This window comes from Protopterus annectens, chromosome 6.part1 (genome assembly GCF_019279795.1).
Source record: "Protopterus annectens isolate FY-2018-M chromosome 6.part1, PAN1.0, whole genome shotgun sequence".
NCBI lineage: Eukaryota > Metazoa > Chordata > Ceratodontiformes > Protopteridae > Protopterus > Protopterus annectens.
Window position 1 is genome coordinate 264,353,391 of NC_056738.1, and position 24,397 is coordinate 264,377,787.

Sequence of the window (24,397 nt, forward strand, 5' to 3'; positions counted from 1 at the left end):
TTTTGTCTTTATTGGAAAAGTCCGGCTGGATAATACCAGTTTTTAGCAGAGGCCTAGGAAGAAAAGTTCTATTTGCTTTCATTGCATGACATTAAGTTCTAGTTAAAAATAGAATAGTTACATTTCTATTTACATTTATACACAAACAGTAGTTACATTTATACATGCTATGATTCTTATGATTCTACAGGGGTGGATGTTACTAAAGAGAAAACCCACATGCAGTTTAGTGGACTGTACAGGCAAAAGTTACACACAAAAATTGCTTTGTCATTTCAGTGAGAATGAGTGTATTAAAGAGTATTTGGAGAGTATCATACGGTGAACAGAAAGTCTCAACCTTGAAATGAGCATGTGCAGGACCAGGATTGGTTAAGTTGTTTAAGCAGTGATTTAAAACTATTGAGTTTGTTGGAGAGTTTTATTTGTGCAGGGATACTATTCCAGTGTTTAGCAACATAGTAGGAATAGAGAGAGAGACTCATGAAACCTTATTTGACTTATTTGTAAGAAATAAGAATTTATTACTACAGCAGAGGTCCTTTGCTGAACAGTAGGTTAGTAATAAGTTGTGTAGTGCAGGGCATTCTTCTGGATGATTACTGAGTTAGTGTGCTGTAGTTAATTGTAAATATGTTAGGTAGTTGTGTAGTTCATGCCAGTTTAATTGCTTTAAGCTCTGACAATGGTGGGTCCTATGAGGAAGATTGATAACTATATGAATCAATCAAAGGAGGTTAGAAAGAACTGTGAAGAGAAACGGGATAAGCAATTTACAATGAAATAATGGGGGATGTGTATGGATCCCAAATATGAAAAAAATCTAGAAGATTCGGGATCTTTGCTTGGAAGTGTTTGCATAGTTATTTTTATACTCCAAGCAGACTCAAAAGAATTTTTTCTTAGGTTGACTGCAAATGTTGGAGGTGTGATGGGGAAGAAAGAGGTAATTCTCAACATGTTTTGGGAGAGTAATGAGTTGGTAGACTTTAAAAATTAAATAACGTTTAATATAAGTTAAGTGCTTTTGTCTCAACAAAAACTTCTTCAGAACAATACAACAATCACTTTCAAAACAATTTATATCCTATGTTCATTGGTAGGTCACGCATTTGCCTTTTAATATAATTTCTTTCAGTGTGTATTTATCTAACACAATTCATTCAAAACTCCACAAAAACACATGAACAAATACATAAAACATGTAGCCACTTATTAAAACCAATTAGACTATGCTCAAAATATTCAAGTTAAACTAATTTTTAACTAATAGAACTTTAAATATTCTTTTGTATGTGAGAATAAAGATGAAATGTAAACTTTTCTTGGGTATGTACTGTAACCTCTACTATGATATCCGAGTCCCTTAGGACACTTCATCTCACTTAGTTGCTCTACTTTGTTGAACCTCTTCTGTGACCATTTGGGCTCCACCTCTGATCTCAAAGGTCATCACCTTGCCTGGTGTTGACTGCGCACCAATGTTTGTCAATATGGTTTTGTGCCACTGGTAAAGGAAATTGGTTAAGTCCATTTACAAGATCAGTTTTACTTCAAACTTCCTGTTTTTGAACATTTTTTTTTCTTTTGTGGAATGACACTGAAGTGAAGTTACTTGAGTTTGTTAATTACCTTAGTACTACAACAGATTTTTTTTTAAATTCACTTTTAGTTACAATTGGAATGATATCAATTATATGGATATATATTTACAAAAGGATCTCATCAATGATAGGTTTAAGTCCAGGTTGTATAGGAAAGAAAATTATTCTAATAGTTATTTGCTTTTTAAAAGTGAGCATCCTTCCTACTTAAAGAAGATCATCACCAAGGATGACACCATTACGGTGTGATTTACTGGATGAGTGTAGTAAAATGTGAGTTTTTTATCTATGGAGGAATTATACCCCTCATTTGGTTAATGTAGTAGTAAAAAAGGGTTGGGTTCATAAATATGGCCCCTTTTGGGGAAAAGAAGAGGAGAACATTAAAGAGATATGAATGCTATGAAAGATCCTGATAAAAAATAACCTGTGTTAGGTCCTTTGGTAATAAATACAACACTGACACAAATTTCGTATGACAATATTATGACTAGACAGTGGCAGATTTTTTCAAAAATGTCCAATAGTTTAGGAGCTTTTGTGAACCTCACATTTTTACTTATAAGAGAGGGCACATTAAGGAGATTATAGAATGGGGCAAAACATACAGAAAACAAGAGAACTAAGAGGACCTATAAATGTGGTACTTGTAAACAGTGTCCTTACGTATTGAACAGTGACGGTATTCACCTTCAAAATGAAAGACATGAGTTGAGGAGTATTAAATACTTTAATTATCTTAGCAAAGGGGTGGCTTATTTGGCATCCTATAAGAGAAATCTATCATTCTATGTAGGAAAAACTGAAAGGCCTTTGAGAAAAAGGATTTTCGAGCACCTGAATGATATCAGGAACAAGGTGGAAACATGCACTGTATAGACATTCCTTAAACTGTAGGGATAGTGTATTTACTTTTTTTTTGTATTAGAACAAGTGGTCCGTGATCTGATAGGTGGGAAATAGGAAACATTAATTGAATACTGTGAACTTTTGTGGTAGTTAAAATTAAATGTAGTATGAAACAAACCAAGCAATGCTGATACTGAGCAAGTGTTTAATAAAACAAAGCTTTCAGGTCAAACAACCCTTCATCAGTGGGGTCTGTTTGACCTGAAAGCTTTGTTTTATTAAACATTTGTTCAGTATCAGCGTTGCTTGGTTTGTTTCATACTACATCCAGTCTTGGTTTTATGAACTAAGCTTTGTTCTGCAACTGTTTGGCTTTTTGAGAATTGAGTCCAAATTAAATGCCCAGGAGCAAAAGAACTAAGTGCCACCAAAAAACTCTAATATGCCAAAGATGAGGTGATTTGGCAAAAACAAAGTGCCCACAAATTACCACATAGGTGGTAATCCATTAAGTACAGAAGAAGTAATTAGGGACCTTGGGACCCAAGTTGATAGCAATCTCTCATTTCACAACCACATGGCCAAAGTGGTTAGAAAAACATTTTATATAGCCCACCTAATCATGAAGGGATGCATATCTAGATCAGGGGAGGTCATCGTGCCTCTTTACTCATCCCTCATCAGGCCCATAATTGAGTACAATGCCCCTTTTGGGATGTACCTTACCAGACACCTGCAGCAACTGGAAAGACCCCAAAAGTACCTCACCAAGAGGATCAAAGGGCTCAAACAGATGCCATATTCTGCCCGGTTAAAGAAACTCCAGCTCTACTCAGTGGCATACTGCCTGCTCCGAGGCGATCTGTGCTTGATGTATAAGGCCATGTCCAATCTGGAATTAATGGACATGCTGCACATCAGAAAATCCAAATCCCATCGAGCTACACGCTCGAGAGACTTGAACCTCAGCAATGAAATAAATAGGACATGCTGGAGGGACAGATTCATAACCCAGAGGCTCCCTTCACTCTGGAATAAAATCCCAGTCCATGTTAGGCAGAGTCCCTCATTGACTCTCTTCAAGAGGAATCTTGATGAGTGGATGGGAGATCGTAGGTTTACCCCGGGTATCACTTCTGTGCCACTGTTAGACAGAGGCACAGTATACTAACCTCGAAAAAGGGCATAGCAAAATTAATTTAAAATGGGTGGAGAAAGCCAAACACACTCTGGCTAGGCTTATAAATGCCCTAGGGCAGATAGCCTAGTATGAACCTATGAACCTAAGTAAAGTGCGATATACTATAAAACTTGGGAAGCAGCAAATGATGTTTCACAAAAATGTTTATTACAAACATGTAAGTTAAAATTAGTAAATTAAGTGCTTTCATCTCATTTCATCAGGACTTCATCAGAATAATACCAAAGCACTAAAATGTTCCTTATACAGAGAAATGCTAAACAGATTCAATTAATATCTCCATTTAACAAATCCATTTCTTAACGACACATGCCATAAAATATACTCAAATATAAGATCAAAACAGTCAACTTAAATTTTAATCAAAACCATCTAATAGTTTCTCATCATATGAAAAAATTAACATTACATCTTAAAAAGATATATTCCTGAGTTTTACAGTATATTGCACTTTACTTTGTTGCCTCAGTTGTGGCAAAATTATATGCCAATAACACTTCGGGATATAGTGATCATGTTTCTATTGCACTGGTGTTAAAATTACGATCAGCAAAGTTGAGATACAATATTAAGTGCATTTTGGTCCAATGTTAATATAAATTTTTATTTAATTTTTTATATATTTTTATTCTCACATACATAATAATTAAGGTTTTATAAATTAAAGATTAGTTTAGCTTGAATATTTTGAGCATAGTTTAATTGGTTTTAAAAAGTGACTACACGGTTTATGTACTTGTTAAGGTGTTTTTTTATAGTTTGTGGAGTTTTGAATGAATTGTGTTAGGCAAATACACATTAAAGGAAATATCAAAAAAAGCAAACACGTGACCTACCAATGAACTTTGAACTTAGGCTATAAATTATTTTGAAAGTGATTGTTGTACTGTTCTGAAGAAGTCTTTGTTGAGACAAAAGTGATTAAATTATATTAAACGTTATTTGTTATTTAATTTAAGGTGCGTTCTCTGCCTTTGTGTTTTTCAATGGTCAGGACAATTTTTGGAGTTTTTTGATTACTGGCTTTATTTTATCTCAAAGAGATCTCAGTATTGTTTTAGACTTTAAAAATTCCCTGCAGACTACTCTAATAGAAATACTGGGTGATCAAATTGGTGTAACTAAAAAAATGATTTTTTTGAGCTATGATACAGAATCAGAATTGCCTAGACATAATAAGGCCTTGCTGAGTTTAATTCTGGTGGGTACAAAAAAAGCAATAACTAGAAAATGGAAATCAAAGTCTAAACCAACTGCACTAGAAGTACTGAATATAATAACAGAGATACAACTGGAAGTGAGATTGTTAGAAAAGGGAAGGAACAAATTATATAGCAAAAATGAAAATTGTGGGAACAATACATGCAGAATAATGTTTTGGAGGAGGAATGAGGTTTAAGGGAAGGCAGGATTTGAATGAGCTTTGTAATGTTTGACAATGACTGGAGAGATAAGTGATGTGTAAAGTTTGCAACTGAAAACATATCAACACGGTTTATTTTCATTTACATAAATGTAGGATGGCCAATGACATAGGTTCATAGGTAGGTACTAGGCTATTGGCCATAGGGCCTATATAAGCCTAGCCAAAAGGTACCCTGGCTTTCGCCACCCAAGAAAATTATTTTCCTGTGCCACTGTCAAGCAGAGCAACAGAAGTGATCCCCGGGGTGAATTTCCTATCTCCCATCCAATTATCAAGATTTTTCTTGAAAAGTGCTAATGAGGACCTTTGATTGAGATAGATAGGTAGTTTGTTCCAGAGTATGGGAAGTCTCTGGGACAGGAATCTATCCCTCCAGCATGTTCTGTTTATTGTGGTGACAAGGTTTAGGTCCCTAGAGCGTGTATCTCATAGGGATTGGGATTTCTTTAAGTGGAGCATGTCTAAAAGCTCTGGGTTTGACATAGCTTTCTGTGTTAGGCAGAGATTGCTTCTGAGTAGGCGATATGCGACAGAGTAAAGCTGCAGTTTTTTGAGACGGTCTGTGTAGGGCATCTGTTTGAGGCCAGTAATCCTCTTTGTGAGGTATTTCTGTGGCCTTTCCAGTTGTTGTAGATGTCTTGTGAGGTACATACCAAAAGGGGCATTGTACTCTATAATGGGTCTAATGAGTGATGAGTAGATGGGAACAATGACCTCTTTTTTCCTGGATGAGAAACCTTTTGTGATGAGGTGTGCCATGTAGAAGGATTTCCTGACTACTGTGGCGATGTGATTATCAAAGGAGAGACTACTGTCCACCTGTGTCCCAAGGTCTCTTATCACACTTTCAGTGTTAAGTAGACTACCGCCTATGTGGTAGTTCATGGGTACAGAGTTTTTACCAAAAGGGATGACAATGCACTTTTTGGCACTGAGTTTGAGGCCATGGCTTTGACACCAAGCATTTGTCTCAGTGAGGCCCTTTTGTAGGATGTCCACATCTTTTGGAGTTTTGATTATGGCTCCTAATTTGCAGTCATCTGCGAACTTCATTAGTCAAAGACCTTCTGTGTTAGCCTGTACTTCAGAGAAGTAGATACCAAACAGGAGAGGACCCAGGACTGAACCCTGTGGTACTCCACTTGTCATTGGTCTGAAGTTGGATTTGGAGTCTGCTACTTTCACAGTGTGGGTTCTGTCAGTGAGCCAGTTGGCAACCCATCTTGTGACATAGGGATTTATACCTAATTTAGTGAGTTTAGTGTCAAAAGCCTTGGCGAGATCTAGATAGGCTGTGTGAACCACCTTACCCTCATCTACGGTTTTGGTGACTGCTTCAAAGAAGTCTACCAAGTTTAGGAGACATGATCTGCCTTTTACAAACCTGAACTGGGTGGGGTCCTGCGTTTGGAGATTACCAATGTCATTGTTTATAAGTTCCATGATGATACATTCCATAGCCTTGAAGGCCAGGCTTGTTAGGCTAATGGGGCGGTAGTTTCCGGAATCTGTGGTGGCTCCCCCTTTGCGGAGTATGATAACTGTCACTGTGCATCATTCAGTGGGCACATAGCCTGAGGTGAGGCTATGACTGAACATGGTACTTAGGTGGGGTGCCAGTTTGTTCTGTAGTTCATGTAGAACACAGCCTGGGATGTTGTCAGGTCCAATGGATGCTGTGTTCTTGGCTTTGGATAGTGTTTTTTTTTACCTGTGCAGCCGTGATTACAGGAACTTTGCATTCTTCTGGTATAGAGATGGGCCCTTTAGGGGATGACAGGGGGGTAAAGTTAGCACTGAACCTATCTGCCAGGATGTTGGCAATATCAGTTGGTTCTGTATATTTAGTGCCATTGTGCTGTAACTCAGAGCAGATCTGAGTGTTGCCATTGACATTCTTGACATAGCTATAGAATGCTTTGTGGTTGGCTTTAGAGTCAGTGGCAATTTTATTTTCGTAACTAGCTTTGGAGGATTTTATGAGGGATCTCAGCTTCTTACTAAGGCTGACCAGGGAGTTTCTCCAATCATGGGATTTTACTCGTTTGCAACACTTTCTTTCTTCTGTTGTAGAGTTTGTTTATGGCAGGGGACCATCAGATTGGCTTTCTTTTTTGGGGGATAGCATCTTGGTTCTGTTAGTGATTGCACAATCCATGCACTCGTGTAAGTGCTTATAAAGGGCATTTGTGTAAGATTCAGCAGTCATACCTCTATTGTCCGTCAGCATGGGTGTCGTGAAGTTTGCCACTTCTGTCTTAAGAAGCGTGAAGTTGGCTTTGGAGAAATTTTTTACTGTGGTTTCCCTAATGGGGGGTGAGGGAGGGATGTGGATGTCTAGGGTGATTAGCTTGTGGTCGGAGCTGAGCAATGAGGAATTGACCTCTGGTGTGGAGCACCGGTTGCCCATGTCGGTAATAACCAGGTCTAGGATATTGCTACCCCTGGTGGGGGTGTGGATAAGTTGATCCAAGGCATTGGAATTTATGAATTCCAGAAAACGTTGAGCAGAAGAGTTGGTACACGAGTAGTTTTACCAGTTAATGGTGGGATAGTTGAAATCGCCCATTATTAGGGTGTTAGGTTGTACCCTAATATTTTCCAGTGTATCAAGAAATGAGGAGTGGGAATCCTGGGGCATGGTGGGGGATCTGTAGCAAGCTACAATTTGGACTGTGGTCATGCCCAGAGTTAGTTGCACTTGGATAATCTCGGCTGCATTATGCTGAGCAACTAGCCTGGAGGTGTGGATATCCTTAATGAATATGGACACGCCTCTGCCTTTAGTGTTTCAGTCCAGGCTAGGTGGCCGAAAGGTGTGGTATGAATTATAGCCTGGTAATGCAGGGGTACTCTCTGGAGCCTTGAACCAGAACTCTGTCACTGCACAGATGTCGATGCTCTCCATTTTAAGGAGTGCCTTGAGTAAGTGCATTTTGAGGTTTAGACTTCTAGTATTGAGTAGCAATACCCTCAGATTCTTCTTGCTTGTACCTATTATGGTGGTGAATTTGTCACTTGAACCTTACCTAAAAAAGGTGGTAATTTAATAAAGATGTTTCTTGTTTAAAAAAAGAATCTTGAAAATTTCATAGAAAGAGATCCAAATAAGTTGCCCTTATCTAAAGGAGCATCCAGGAGTTATACATTAAAATCATCATGAATAAGTTGGAGCCAGATTCAGCAAAATCTGTTCAGAATAGTTGTAGCAGCAGCTGCTCTTGAAGAGACATCAACAGCATTTTATCCACACTTGATGGAATATTGTGCTATCCGAGTGTTAAAACATATTTTGCAAAGAATTTAGTGTCAGATAGGCTAGGAATTCAAACATATCTTGAAAAATAGCATGTACCTAATCATGTGGGACTGGTAATTAATGGCATGGAAAACCAAGGTGGCAGAAATATATACCTTCCTTTTGTACCTAACCATGGCCCTTCTGTTATCATTTGGTATAGCATTAGAAAAAGGAAGAAGTTTGTAGACTACTTCCACAGGTGCTAGCAGTTGAGAGTCCAGTGCCAAAGAAGCAGATAAAAAGCTTCTTTCAAAGCCTCCAAGACAGGCGGCAACAGGATTTGACAACTTCCATTTGTAGTAAAATTACAGTATCTCTTCTAAGATTCTGAAGCTTGTTTGATCTCCCAGTTGAATAATCTTATGGATGGTGTCAGCAAGAGACAGATTTTCTTGTAGTGAACCAGTAGACAAGGTATCCTGAGCTTCAGACACAAAACCTGAGGAGAAAGGCATTTGAGTACAGCAATCCAAAGGCTCATAATCAGATTCAAAATAAGAATCATCCTCAGAAGTGACCATTTTCCTTTGCTGGGAGTAAAAGGATTAGAGACAAACTGGGGAGATTTCAAAGACAGTAAAGCTGTAAAAAGTCCCTTTGAAAAGTAAAACCACTCCTTTTGAAGGTCCCCAAAAGCAGAGCTAACAGGAAGGAAAGTGTATTAGTTTTTTGTTTCATTTTCTTTGGGGTATCCAAACAAATACTGTGAGTGAGGTGGGTCAGACCCAGAATCTACCTTCATGAGGGTCCCTGGAACAATTTCATTAACTTAAAATCTGATGAATATCCCCAGGCCATCAATCAGTTTGTGAGCTTATATTAGCTTCAGCAGAGATGTCAGACTCTGACCTACACATAGAAGTGGGAAATAAAATGTCTTTTTTATTTTTATTTTTTCAGCTGTAGAGTGTTGCTCACAGGAGGAGATTCAGAATGCATCCTGGATCATATAAGAGCCTATAAGCTTTTGTTTTTTAAATACATTTTAAAAAATGGCAATGGCTTTTTAAGGTCATTGGCATAAAGATTTGGTAACTAGAACACTTTACATGCCTTTCTTTATAAGGGAGCTGCAGACCACATTTCCCTGTCTTAGAAATCAGTTTCATTTGGGGAAAACTAGAAAAGAGGAAGGGCTCCCAATGGGATATTTAGCTGACCAGAGGAAATGTAGCTAGGTATGTCCATATGGATGACAAACTATGACTATGACAGAGCATTGATTCACAAATTGACAGTAGGAAAGCTCTGCAAATTTTTATGCTCTTACATCCCTTAAGTACCAACATGCAGTTTCACACATTAGTCTAAGGTCAGATGTATGGTGAGAGAGGAAGGTGCACCTAAGCTTCTGTAGACTGGATGGCCGTATGGTATCCTTGGCAGGATATGTCACATCAGTTAACATTACTGCAACAGTGGTCTAATGAACTTATAATGAAGCCTTTTTGTTTCTCAGTTTCAGATTCAATCTACCCTTTTGCTTGTTAGCCTATATTGCTCTAGTCAAGCATTCACAGGAAAGTGTTTTTTTTTTTTTTTTTTTTGTTAATATCTGTTTTCTTGGCTCACTCTCTTGGTCCTTTTTTTAAACCTTACTTCATCTCTGTATATCAGAATTTTCCTGAAGCTCTCTGGCCATTAGAGGTATCCATGCACCATAGGTAAAACATCATCATCATTTTAAACAGGAATGGGCCACAATTATAAAGTCTAAATGCAGATACAGACTATGTAGTCTCTCTATGTACATTTTGACTAGATCAGATGCCAGTACTACTAAATATATTATACCATCCCCCACTCCACCAAATTCCTGTTAAGAAATTCATTTTGCCAGTTTCATACATTCTTGATTTTAGTCATTATTTCACAAGTCTCCGCAGAAAGATTTTCATGCATCCAATACAGTCTTCATAGCTCTCATTTTTTTGTCAAAAATCAAAGATAAAGCTGAAAAGTAGTTGCTTACAAACATGTTGCTTCAGTGATGCTTTTACCAAACCAGTACTTTTCACAAAAAAACTGGATGGAACAGGGGGATCTGTCCTAACGTACTTTTGGTGAAAAGCAAAACACCCTTACATACCTCTCAACTTTCCAAATTTTCGCTTCATATTTTTGATCTGTTACTTCCAAAATTTGTGGTTTTCTGGCAAATCACTGAGGAATGAAGTCACTAAACAACACCTTTTAGTTTCAGACTTTATATTTTTCAGGAAATGCATGCTAACACAAATTCTTATTCTAGCAACTTTCTAAGTTTATAAGAGCCATATTTAAAATCTGTCTCTATTTTTGGGCCTTTGTCCCGCTTTATTTTAGACTTTGTCCAAATTTCTTGTGTTAAGATGCTGAGAGGTATCCACGGTCTAACACTAAGGTTCTAATTCTCAATAATCTCACAAAAAACTACAAATTTTACAAGGGATGGAGCCTAATTCTCAGGGAAAACATATAGCACCTGTGAAGTATTGATGTCTCAGGTAAACACGTTACCTCACTTCTCTTAATTCAACCAAATTATATGTCCTGACCACATCTACATGTTCTTCTATATCTTGTTTCTGGAACAACGTACTCTTTTGAACTCTGAGTTCCCTAGATTGCCATGCTTACCCTCCTCTCCTCAAGGATGTTAATATTAAATTATGTCAGTCTCTGTAAAACGTCTGGTGCTTACCTGGCATGTTTTTGTTGTCTTCTTTTAAAATGCCTCTATTGTATGGCATTTCAGAGATGAAACATCATGAACTTTACAAAGTACTCCAAATGAGGTGTCTCAAACATCTACATATAAGCAGAACTACAAGAACACCACTGAACAGGAAAAGTTGAAAAGCTACACTGGGAGTAAGAAAGGGATGAGTGTCAAAAGGCACACCGGTAGCAGGTAAATATTAGGACAAAGTGAAAGTAAGACTGTGCAACAGAAAGGGTTGGGTGGCAAGAGATATATGCATCTCATTCTAAAGAGGTGTATATTACACAGAAAAATAACGTACACTGCAACCAGAAGAATCGAAACAGAGTAGAGGTCAGACAAGGCAAACAATAGGAATTTAGACGTACTTTATTTGTTTTGTTTAAAAAAAAAAGTAATTGAACAGATTCTTACAACAACTTTGATAGAAACATACGACTTGCATAAACATTACACAAACATTACATTTTTGTTGTACTGGGCAGAACATTTTTCATATCATTTCACATAAGAATCCATTCTTAAAGAATTTTCTAGGCAAGACAAAACACTGAATGTTGTTAGAAACATTATCTTCATTTTTACATATAGCTTTATCTAACAATACATGTAATGAATGGGGATCTTTATACTAAGAATTTTTATATAGATAATTTCCTTTAATTTTGAGCCAGTCAACTATTACAGCAGAAGTCATTGTGGTACCACAGTAGCACTCTGGTATAGGTAAATTTTTACATAGTGAAATTACAATGCATCACATGCACTAGCAAATGAAGGTTAATGCATTCAGATGTCATGTACTAGAGTGCACTCATAATAGAAATTTAACTGCTGGCCTCCGTTTACTTTGCATAAACTACAAAGAGAACACCAGCCTTCAAGCAGCACATCTGAAGTGTTTCCATTGCACATTGTTAGTAAATTACAGTGCTTTTTAACTAGAGTACAATGATGTATTTTCCACACGATCATGCCAGTATTATACGGGCAGTTTCTTATTAAAAAGCTTTATATACTTTTTATTAATGATATGCCCATATAATTCTATTATACCCCTTGGTGAAATTACTGAAGGGGTAAACAAGGGTGTGTGTCATAGACTTAAATGGAACCCAACACATAAGCTGTGAAGCTGAATCCATTCCCCAGCATTAACCCTATTTTGACATCACTGGGGGTAAATTTCACTGAACTTTTGGTGATGTCATCATGAAGAAAAGCATATTTTATGAATCATTTTAATTAAAAAATGTGTGTATATAAAACTGAAAAGACTGGGAGAAAAATGCAGCATGGTGCATTAAGGTAATTAGTAAAGTCTGACAGAATACTTGAAGATTTATTTTCCTTTTTATTTGTGGTTCCTTATCTGCTTTGTGATGATATAGAATATTAAAAACTATGTGCAATTACTTACTGTAATCATTTTCTTAGAATAATCCTCTCTAATTAGTACTTTTTATTCTTTTTGAGTCATTCAGAAGAAATAAGGCCTCAGTATTAATGATGTATATAGCATTTGCAATGCCTGCTTAAAAAAAAAAGTCAGAAATAACAAACATCTCCGATGTTGACCTATGTTTTACCAGCATGCTTTGGTCAACAAAACAGATGGTCAACAGATATTTAAAATTAATGAACATTGGGGTAGGGGAATATGCCCTTTGCTTGAAATTAAGCGATCTTAAGAGTTGGAATAAATATTTAGCCGAGGGTAGATGGGGGCATGTTCTTAATTTGTATGCCCTAATGTTAATCCCGGATCATGCCAAGTAGCATGTCAATGGTAACGTTATATTTAGCATCAATAACATTTACTTTATTTGATCTAGTTATCAAAATCCATATACATATACCAAGCCAAATTACTTTACAAATGAACAGTTTCATCCATGGATACTTCAAGGGAATCACATGCAGAGCTTTCATTACCTTTTGTGTTTTTTTTTAAACTTTTTTCATTGAAGGACGTCTTTTGGCTGCTGCTCAAGAATGTGGGCTATGATTTCTCATGACAAGTGAATTGAAATTGTTTCTTAGCTCTTAGCTAAATTATTTTACTGCCATAAATGTAGTCACAGAACTTCAAACCAAGAGGAGTGGAAACGCACTAGTTAACATAACAGTGTACTGCTGTGGCAGATGGTTTGATCAAATGCAGATGTGCAAGTAAAATAATTGAGTTATGATAAGATAATATGAACACTTGACAAAAGTAAAATATTTGTAGTTAACTTTCATTGCTGAAATTCTCATCTTTACTTTCAAAATAGTCTGCAGAGACTGATTAAAATTATAGTAAATAACAGTACCTTAAATGTATAAGGTTGTTATAGATTTCTCTCTACACAAGGAATGACCTGTTGAGTTCAAGATAACCAAAATTTTTAATCATCTTGTATACACAATGCAGTCATCTAGGATCTTATTGCACAGGGAGGAATGGTACAGCTGTAGCATCAATGCAATCCATAAAATGCATTAACTCAGTCTTCATTTCACTGCCGAACTGAAAGATGGAGAGGAAGCCAAACACCTGATTACGAAGTGGTTACTCTTCTACTTGTAAGTTGGTCTTTGATGTTCTACATCTTTGCAACTCTCCTTAAAGCCCTGCTCCTCCATACTATATCATACCTCTCAAAAGTCCAGAATTCCACAGATTGTCCATATTTTTACCTCATAGTTTTGTCTGTTCATCATAACATTTGTAGTTTACTAGCAAATCACTAAGTGTTGAAGCCACCAAATAATGAGAGACATTTACACTTTATATCCTTCAGAAAATTAATGCTAATGCAAAACCTGTTATTCTAGCAACCTTATAAGTTTATACGAGCAATATTTAGAATCTGTCCCTGATTATGGGCCTTTGTCCCCCCCTTATTTTTGGCTTTGTCCATATTCTTACATTATAAGACTGAGAGATATGTAATGCATTTTTACTTTTACTCACCTTTTCACTAGTATTTGCTATTCACCCACTAGACCAAAAGTCACCAGTCCCTGTCATACTGAAGGGATGGGGAGTGGAATTGACACTCATCAGACCCACCACAAATGTTTACGGAGGGTGAGCTGACTTTGGTTAATTTCATTTTGGAACCCTGCCCCTATGTGATGTGCTGGGCTGACACCAGAGAGGAAGCATGCTACTGTATTGTGAGACAACAGCCTCCCTGTACTGATAACTCCCTCAACACTCTACACCTCCACTCTGCTGGTATAAAATGGCACAGTACCTGCATCTCTACTGTTATCAGTGCCTTACCCTCGGCATGCTCCTACACCCTCTCCCCTGCAGGAGAACAGCAGGCTTCTGTTCCTACTTCCTCTTCCCTGTGCTAGCTCCAGCAGGTGCCTACAGTCACTACTCCAACTCAGGCCACCTTGATTATAAGCCAGGGCTTTATCCCATTATGCCAAAAGAGCTGGTGGAATGGTTGTACTTTGTAATTTACACCATTTTAGTAGCTGATGTTTCACATCTCATTTATCAGGCTACCATGCTGATGTGATATGTATATGGAGATATCGGCAACACAGGAGAAGTAAATCCCAGTCCCATCACCAAACATGTATATTCTGCAAAACACCAGTGAATCAGCAAATCAGCTTTTTATAGTCTACTAATTCTAAATTTTACGCACCCTTTCATACAGTGTGTGGAACACACCACAAAATACTTCCGAGTTTGAATTAGTACTTCTTGTAAGTCAGGATCTTTATCTTTTCTAATGCTGTTCAGGTTAAATTATTTGTTTAGGAGTCAACAACACATGAAAATGTCATGAATGGCAAAGGAAGGGGATTGCCCTGAGCTTCTGGCATTGTCTTGGCACCTTCATTTCAGTGTTCATTATTTTTGGGGTACTTCTCGCTTGCTTTTGTAATGAACTCATCTGCAGCATCCAAGGAGATGAGACGGTCCTATGTTAAAAAAATAAATAAATAAAAAGTTAAAGTAATGATATAAAGAAACACAGATGACAGTATGCATGCTTATATATTTTAAACATGATTGATATACTACCAAATTAAAAAAGCACATATCTGATCTTTTCCCAGTCAAGCAACACTATCTTTACAAATATACATGGCAGTCTGAGACCACATCTCAACATATGCCTGTAGGGAGGCAGTGGTTTATGGAATTTTTTGTAAATATAATCTATTACCGCATATTAGACTAACAAATGGTTTCAAAAGAAGTGCTATTTCTAAAATATGCAAATCCTTTGTCAGGATGTAGAATTATCAGACATAGTACTCCATACCATTTGTTTATAACAACTGTGAAGGGGAAACATAGCAATACAATGTTTAGTATCTTGCTTTGCAGCCACTAAACAGTATCTTGGCTACGCTCATTTCACGTATTTTCACTGTTACTTTTTTTGCTGTGATGTTATGTTACCCTGAATTCAACATACATGCACCTCAACGTATCAGCATCTTCTATTATTACATGCATTAGGGATGTCAGGACTGGTTCTGTGTAATTTTTACTATCCTCTTTGAATAAGACCAGAAGTTTTAGGTTTGCAAGTAATCAGGGCTCTCTCTTGCTGAGGTGCCAGGGTCTATGGGTTAAGCCTGTGGTTTCCTGAACCAGTTGGTTACAGGTGCCATTCTAAATGGCTGCAAGAAGAGATATAACATACCAAACACAAGGCAGAATAACATAAATATGACAGACTTTGAGGAAAAACAGGCAGAGGAAGGCAGGAATGAATATAAAAGGAGGAGGCCCTGAGCATGACATAATAATTGGAAGGAAAGACGGTGGTGGAGGGAGGGATGCAGTTAGCAATTGTAAGGACTATGATGACTTCAAGAACACAGAGTGAGGAGACAGGATGGAGGTAAACACAGGAGACGTGTCAGATAATGAAATGGATTATGTGAGATGGTGAACAGAATGGATAAGTGAGAAGATTGAAGTCTGATATCTATCATGCAGACAAACACACACATACGTCTCTGTGTGTGGCTTACCTTCAGTTTGTGAAATAGTCACTTCGTTTACAGAGTGAGACACCTGGAAAAGGTTTTGAATGCATTCTGTCAAGACTGTGTGTGTGTGTGTGTGTGTGTGTGTGTGTGTGTGTGTGTGTGTGTGTGTGTGTGTGTGTGTGTGTGTGTGTGTTAAGTATAGGTTGGGGAATTTAATGGGGAAACTGTTTGGATATAATCAACGTTTCTCCATGATGGTTGGAAGTGTGAGAGTGACTGCAGGCTAGGGTTCGATTAAGGACTACCAAATGTGCATGTGTGCTGATGTATGTGATGCTTATCCAAGTACCTTGTGTAATGGTAATGTAACATAAAGGTTTTTTTTTTCTAAGGGAAGGTGTTGGGTGGGTGTTAGGGGACAGGAGAAAGATTAGCATGCATTAGTAATGTGATACAGTGGGGGAGCTTGTGACACAGAATGCACCCTGACTGTGGCTCCTCTTGGCCAGCTGCAGTTATCAATATAAAGATAGAAAGAATGACATGGAACTGGCTCACTGGAATCAGAGGTTCAGACATTTAGGTGACTCTACTAAGTAAAGTTGCTTGAGGCTTCACGATGAGAAAGCATGAAACAGCAAAGCCTGCAGTCATGCTAAGGGCTAGATCAAGTTTATGCATTGTGGGTGTGTGAAAATTATTTAGGAGATGAAAAGTATACAGGCAAATGGACAACAGGAAAGTACACGCTGCAGCTATGATGGTATGGCTGACAATAAAAGCCCTTGGCTTTGTATAGCATGCAAAGCTCTGAATGTTTTTTGAATGGCAAACATTATGGAAATAAAACTTGAATTAACCATTTAAATGAATCCCAAGAAGCTTAGTACATTTTAAAGCTTAAACGGGTGAATAATCAGTAGAAATAAAACGTTTGAGACAGGTGAAGAAGAGACTAGTATACACCCGAACAGTGTACTTTGTTAGGAGGTTGTCTTGGCACAAACCCAAGCCTGACACCCAGGTCTGAACACAATTAAATTCATGGTAAAGCACTGAATCAACATCTGATACACTGTAGGTTGAAAAGAGCAGCACTAAATCATTGCCATATCATGTTAACCTGGCAGCACCAGGGTGCTTACACACAAATCATTCTTAAACATGAAAAGCAGCACTGTCAAACTCCCAGAAGGGCTGCAAGGTGTCCTGGCCAGGCCTTACCTCTCATCTCATCCCACAGCTCGAGGTCTGCCTGCAAAGCAAATGCTGGACAAACTGGTAGCACCTGCAGATAGTCCAGTGGCAGACAAGCCTCCATAGAAAGAGCTAGAGGCAGAATAACTGCTTCTGATAAGCCAAAGAAAAAGGTCCTGACAAGACTGCCATGCTTAAAATAAAATACATGCTGTGCTGAACTTGGTCAGTGAAAGCTGTGTTAGTTGCATAAACAAAACAATATCTTGTTTAAAAGTCAGACACAAATTTTTGTGTTTATAACTGTGAAAAGTGGAGAAAAGATGATTATATAATTAACCTGGGATTACTTACATTTCTGAAAACTTAAAAAAACTGACAAGAAAGGGCAAAAGGGTGGTAATTAATTGGTGATTAATGAATGCAACTTAAGGGTCAGGTGTATAAGGTCTTATTATTGATTTCCAAAGTTTTGGAAAAAAGTTTTCCAAGTATACAGCAGTTTATCATAAAGTCAGAGAAGGAACTGTGTGGAATAACATCTGTAAAAATTTAGCTGGGGTGGGATTCCGTAACCAATATGCATTACTTAAGCTATAGTAAACATTTTTGATAACGCTAGCTTGACAGTATGAGAACAGTATACACGTGTCAGGAGAGGAGCGTTGCAAGTTGTGGCGAGAAGCTAATTACTGAGAAGGAAGTAGTAAGTGTATATGTAAACACAATACTGTAAAAATGGACACTGGAGTTTTCAGCTCTTTCTACAGAATTCAGGAGAGAAAAAAGGCAGGGCTGTTGACTTGTCAGAGTGTAATAGGCGAGGCACTCTCCACCCAGCATGTTTCTGTATTTTATTTTTTGCTTTGAGTAAGCGGTAAAGAATCTTCTCTTGCTGTTTAGTACCACTACATTATAATTTCTGGCTTCTCCAAAGAGTTGAAAGGGGGTAATGGTTCTGTGTTTATGGTACTGATATCAAAATGTGTGTGTGTGTGTGTGTGTGTGTGTGTGTGTGTGTGTGTGTGTGTGTGTGTGTGTGTGTGTGTGTGTGTGTGTGTGTGTGTGTGTGTGTGTGTGTGTGTGACATCTGTACATTAAGACTTTGGTATAATCCAAGATAATGATCTGGATTTGATTCAATGCTGGCTTTTACAAGGTCATTTTGTTAAAGACTGACAGAAGGGTAGAGATGAATTATTCATCTGCAGAATTCAAAGGAAGGGTGAAGTAGGAGAGTCCAGTCCAGACATCCAAGTACAAGTTTGAATGAAACATGACAACCTCTGGATGTTTTTGAAGTAGCAACAAAGATTTTTCTCGATCTTGCCTTGACAACAAACAGTAAATATAGGCGAGATCAATGAGAGCGCCTCCCATAATGTCAGAAAGTGCAGAATTTAATAAGTTTACATAGCCAAGTCCTTCTGTTCAGATATTCTAAGGAAGTGACAGCTTCCAAAGCAGTGTTTCAAAAATGCACTCTGCTTACTACTTAAAGCAAGTTCAAAAGGATTTAGGTTATTTATGCGGTGGTGGTGCTGCGGTAGCGTTGTCGCCTCACAGTAAGACGCTGTCCGGTTCGATTCTCAGCTAGAGCGTCTCCTGCATGGAGACATGCGTGAATGGGCATACCTTCGTTGAAGGTTGTGCGTCAGGGCTGGTAACTCGGCATGCAAAAATCAACTACCAATCATTAGCGGACCGGAGTTCCGCTGTGGCGACCCCTAACCGGGAAAAGCCGAAAGACACAAACAAACTAATGTTCAAGGAAAGGAATTAATCCTTTGATAGGTCGGAGATGGCAGAAGCCTCTAAGGAAGTTTTTTAATTTCTGAGATTTATGTTCCGTTTGTTTCAGGATGCAAAGCAGTGACTATAACAACTGTTAGGTGGGTCTTCACCAAAGGGTACTTTAATCCTTTGTCATAAGAATTAAAATAAATCTTAGTGTTACAGAATGACCTGTTATGTTTTATCCACAGTCTACTTTTATGACACTGAAAAAAAAATATTCAGACCATGACATAAAGGGATGTCCACCCCCCACCCCCAATATATGACTAATACCCAGATGCAGCAGTAGTACAAAATAATACACACACACACACACACACACACACACACACACACACACACACACACACACACACACACACACACACACACACACACACACACACACACACACACACTAATGATGATGTCTATCAGAATAGCTTCTTTGCTGGTAGAAAATATAGACACCATGAAGGGGAATATGCACTCTCGCTTTCTTGTTAACTTCCATTACAGTACTGTTCTTTGACCTATGAATAGCCAGCATTTAAAGATTCCATTTCTTACCCTCATTACTAACATGGAAACAAGACTTACCTGGTGGTCTCCTGCAAAGAATCAAGGAAACCTTAACTAAACCCCTATCGATGATGAAAATCAAAATGTTAAAACATGGATATATTTGTGTCCTCTAGCAACACTCTGTTCTGGTACCAATTCAGAAAGTTAAGTGTGTGGAGTCAACCTGATCCAAACACTTTCAGATCTATTAGTCTATCATTCTATGTGAAATTACGGGGGGCACCATAATGGAGATTATCCAAAACAGGGGATCTGCTTCTGTACTACACAGAAAGCACAGCTGTGTAAGATCTTATTTATTTATGTATTTTACATTTGTTGTCTGGGATTGTCCGACTGAGCTGAAGAGCCCTTTTTCAGTGGTGGCCCGGGGAGAAAAGCTCCAATATATTATACAATTTTCATTTTAAATTAGCATTAAGCAGCAATGTTACAGGATTATTACAAGGCATTAAGTAGCAATACAATGTTATATAGTGTCAGTAATCAGGAGTATAGCAAAGCTCATTCAAGAAATATGTCATTAACAGGAATATAGTTTTTGGGGTAAGTGGTTACAAAAACCCAGTTTTATTACAATGTCGTTGCATGAAGGCAAGACAATTACAATAGAATGTTTCTCTGAGGCAATTTGCTTACTAGGTTTTAGAAGACAGTTGAAAGAGTAGTCAAGGAAGATTAGAGAGAGCTAGTGAGACGAGTGAGTTAAGGGCAGAAAGTAGATTAAGGTATGGGAAGTAGGGGATGTTTAAGGAGGGAGAGTGCAGTGGCAGGACCAGTGACTTTTAAAGTGCTCTTTGGTGGCTGTCTTAAATTGTTTAGGATGTGTAAGGGTCCTGATTTCTAGTGGGAGCCTATTCCAGGCAATAGTGGGGTGATAGCTGTACAGGTTGCATCCAAATTTAGATTTGGGTTTGTAGATTTGTAGTAGGTCTTGGTTAGAGCTTCTGAGAGGTCTGGAGGGAGAATAATGGGAGATGAGAGGGGATAGTGCTGGGCTGTAGGAAGACTGGTATAGGATAGAATGGATGATCTGGAGCTGAGAAAGAAGAAGCTGGTGGGGTAATTCAAGCCAGTTTAGGTGTTTTAGAGAGACAGTGATGCGATTTGTAGGTTTGTTGGGAAGCAAATCTAGCTACCTTGATGTAGGTAAATTCGAGTTTGGTCAGGAGTGTTGAGCTAAGATTTCTGAGAATTTGAGAGTTGTACATTACAGTGGGTAGAAGGTAGGTAAGAGAAAGAGTAATCTTGGCTTCAGAGGTAAGGAATTTCTTGTTATGGTAAAGGAGCCCTAGTTTTGAATGTCTTTTTGATACAGTTATCTTAACAGTAGATGTCCTACTGATTACTGTTGCAGTACTCATAATGAATGGGTAGGTTATCACTACTGACATCCAAGTTGGGGTACCAAACATATCTCCCTTCCCAGGATCATAGGTCTGATGTGTGACCAAAACTCAAAAGTGTAGGAGTATACAGGCAGATGTACACATGTAATTCCTCAGACTATCTCCATGCCAGCTGCCTCAACACCCGACAGTGAGAGAATGGTCACCTATGATGGCTGAAACATTAAGTGGTATGGGGGCCCCTTTTGTTCTAAGATGCTGCTCACAGTCCATGGACAGAGGGAGGACAAATAAAGAATGACAGTGAGGTTATGAAAAATCTTGATGATTGGATGGGAGATGGAAAATTCATCCCGGGGATCACTTCTGTGGCTCTGCTCGACAGGGGCACAGGAAAATAATTTTCTTGGGTGGTGAAAGCCAGGGTACCTTTTTGGCTAGGCTTATATACGCCCTAGGGCCAATAGCCTAGTATCTACCTATGAACCTATGTAAAAAGAATGTAGAAGGATAGGAGGGTGGGAAAAAATGCTGCAACAGTGATCAGTAGGACAGCTGAAATCACAGTTGTAGTAATCATAATGAATGGGTGATTCCCAGAGCTGAAGGGGAAGTAAGAGCATCTGGTTAGTGAGCTTAGAACTGCCCAAGAGACCCAAAAGCACAGACCTAGTGAAGGCAGCACTAGACCCTTGAGAATGCATCAGACTTGTAGTGTTTAGTGAAGGTGTGTACAGAGGCCAAGGTGACAGCTTCTGGTATGCACTCCTCTGAAGAAGGCCCCAGATGATGCTACTGCCCTGGTAGAATGAGCTCGAAGGAGTGAGAGCAAGGACATACCAAGCAGAGAATAAGAGAAGATGGCCTTAGATATCCAGTTTGCAATAGTTTGTTTAGACACTGGTTGGCCCAATTTTGTGTGCATAAAGGAGACAGTTTTTCTAATGGATTTGATTTTGCCTAGATAGAATCTCAACTGTCCGTGAACATCTAGAGGGTATATATATCTTTCCTCCTGCCCTGTGGGCTTAGAAAGAGAGGGAGAGATTTATAGTCCGGTTAAGTGAGAGTTTGTTCACCACTTCAGGCATGAATAAAGGGTTAGCTCTCTAGGACAACCACTTCTTATAAAAATAAGAAAGGGTGGGATTGGCCATGACAGCCTGAAGCTCAGAGAATCTCCTAGCTGAAGTAGAAGCTAAAAGTAGAATGGTTTTCCACATGCAGAATTTGAGGTTTGCCAAGACTGCTGGTTCGAAATAAGACAAAGTAAGTTCTTCTAGCACAATGTTGAGATCTCAAGGAGGGAGTATGGGCTTCCCTGGTAGTCCAAGATGCAGCACCCCTTTATGGAATAACTTGATGTCAGGTCTGGAGTTAAGAGGAGAATCGGAATGGTAGATGCACAGAGATGGCAGACAGGTGGGCTTTGATGGAAGAGTAGGTCTGACCTATATGCATGAGCTCACACAGATATTTTAGTATAGAAGGTATCTGTGATTACTTGAGTCATGTCTATTTCTGCAGCACCAAAAGGAAAATCTTTTCCATTTGGCTATGTATGGATTTTCGAGTGGAGGGTCTCTCCTGACATCTTGGAGAACCTTAATTATGTCCTCTGAAAGTGCCAGTAAGGAATTAAAACCCTATCATCCACAGAGTTTGGTTCAGAGGTGACAGGTTGGGGTATACTACTTACCCCTTCTGCTGTGTGATGAGATCCACTTGTAGTGGCAGTTTGTGGTAGCTGCTCCTGGTAAGGTGAAAGAGAAGAGGAAAACTGTTGTCTTGACCAGAAGGGGATGACTAGCAAGAGTTTTGGCTTTTCTTTTTGAGCCTTTACAAGAACCCTTGGAATGAGAGGTAAAGCAGGAAGACAGACAGAGGAATTTCCCTGTTCACTAAAAGCTGAAAGCATCTGTCCTCCAGGATGAGGGGCAAGGGCCTCTGGTGCAAAGACAGAGGAAGCTGTTTGTTGGTATATCTGAGGTGTCCTCCACTGGTGTAGGATATTTTTGATGACCTGTCTGTTCAGGGTACATACTGAGGATTTTCCAAGATCCTACTGAATGGGCTAACACATTGTCCTGTGATGGAATGTATGTAGCTACCAAGAACATGTCTTTCTGGGAAGCTATCTCCCTGGTGGTCTGTGCAAATCTGCATAGTTGGCAAGATTCCTCATTGTTTGTGTATCACATGACTGTGGTGTTGTCTGTGAACACTCTTGGGGACCTGGCCTCCAGACATAGAAAAAGACTTGAAATGGTTTAGATGAGGGCTTTCATCTCCTTTGTGTTGATTTGCTCCTTTGGTTGCCATCTGCCCTGAATCCAGTGTGCCCCTGTCCAACCTCCCTATGCCTCACACAAGAAATCTGTGTGCATTTCTTTAAATGGAAGTGGTGGGGTAAAGGGAAGTCCTGGGATGAGCCTCACCTGGTCCCTCCACCATAAGAGTTCTCTCCTAAAACAAGGTAATAGTGGGATTCATGTGTCTAACAGGGTGAGAGTACAGGGACCAAACTGTTTTCAGGTACCACTGGAATTTCCTCTTATGCAGGCAGGCTAAAGGAAGCATTGGACTAGTTGCTCTCATGAATGCTAAGGCCCTTAATATTTCTCCTGCAGAACACTGGCTGCAGGAAGTTAGATTGTGAAAGAAATCTGCAAGGCTCAGCACTTTTTCCAGAGACCGGTACGCCTGCATTGTTATGGTATCCAGTCTGCAGCCCAGGAAAACTAATTTGTGTGTTGGCTACAGGGAGGAATTTTTGTAGTTGATGGTGAACCCAAACTGTGAGGAGGGGTTGAAGTTTAGTTAGGGTGTTGCAGGAGCATCTAAGGAGAGGAAACAGAAGGTGATTATTCCTGCCAGACACTGTGAAAACTCATGGGGTTGTGGAAATAAAAAAGACAAAACGGTAAATTGAAAGTGAAATCGCCCAGCACAAACCTGAGGGGTCCTCCTGCAAGGGGGTGGATTGGAATATGGAGGTAGGCATTTTTTAGATCTAGACAGAAAAGAAAAGCCTGAGGCACAATGAATAGAAACAGATTGCGAAGGTAAAGCTTTTTGAAAGCTGGCACTTTCATATCAGAAAAGTTTTCAGCAGAGAGAGAACTAGTATAGGTCTACATTGTCCTTCTTTTCTAGGCATTAGGAAAAGACTGGAGTAAAATCCCTTTACTATATATTCCTGGGGTTCTGGTTGTATTGTGCCTTGTGCCTGCAATTCTGACAGGATGGGTGGAAGCAGGTGCATCTGGTTGAGGAAGGATGGTGGCATGCCCACTAGAGGAGGGATTTCCATACAGAAAATGGTGCACCTTTTTTTTTTAATAATCAAAAACACCAATTGGTCTGTGGTAATCTTTTTCCAGGTGGAGACTAAGTAAGACTTTTTGAGAGTGGAAGGGCCTGAGTTGGGGGGGAGGGTAGGCATA

At 38.9% G+C, this 24,397-nt stretch overlaps 1 protein-coding gene across 1 annotated transcript in view; it reads right to left on the bottom strand.

Annotated features, from left to right (window-relative positions):
• Positions 1-11,438: 11,438 nt before the first annotated feature.
• The window catches only part of MREG (melanoregulin), an 804,260-nt gene continuing 791,301 nt past the window's right edge, over positions 11,439-24,397 (bottom strand). Inside the window, exon 5 of the mRNA XM_044075691.1 lies at positions 11,439-15,018. Coding sequence (XP_043931626.1) covers positions 14,938-15,018 — 81 coding nt within the window. The 3' untranslated portion in view covers positions 11,439-14,937. The remainder of the gene's footprint in view (positions 15,019-24,397) is intronic.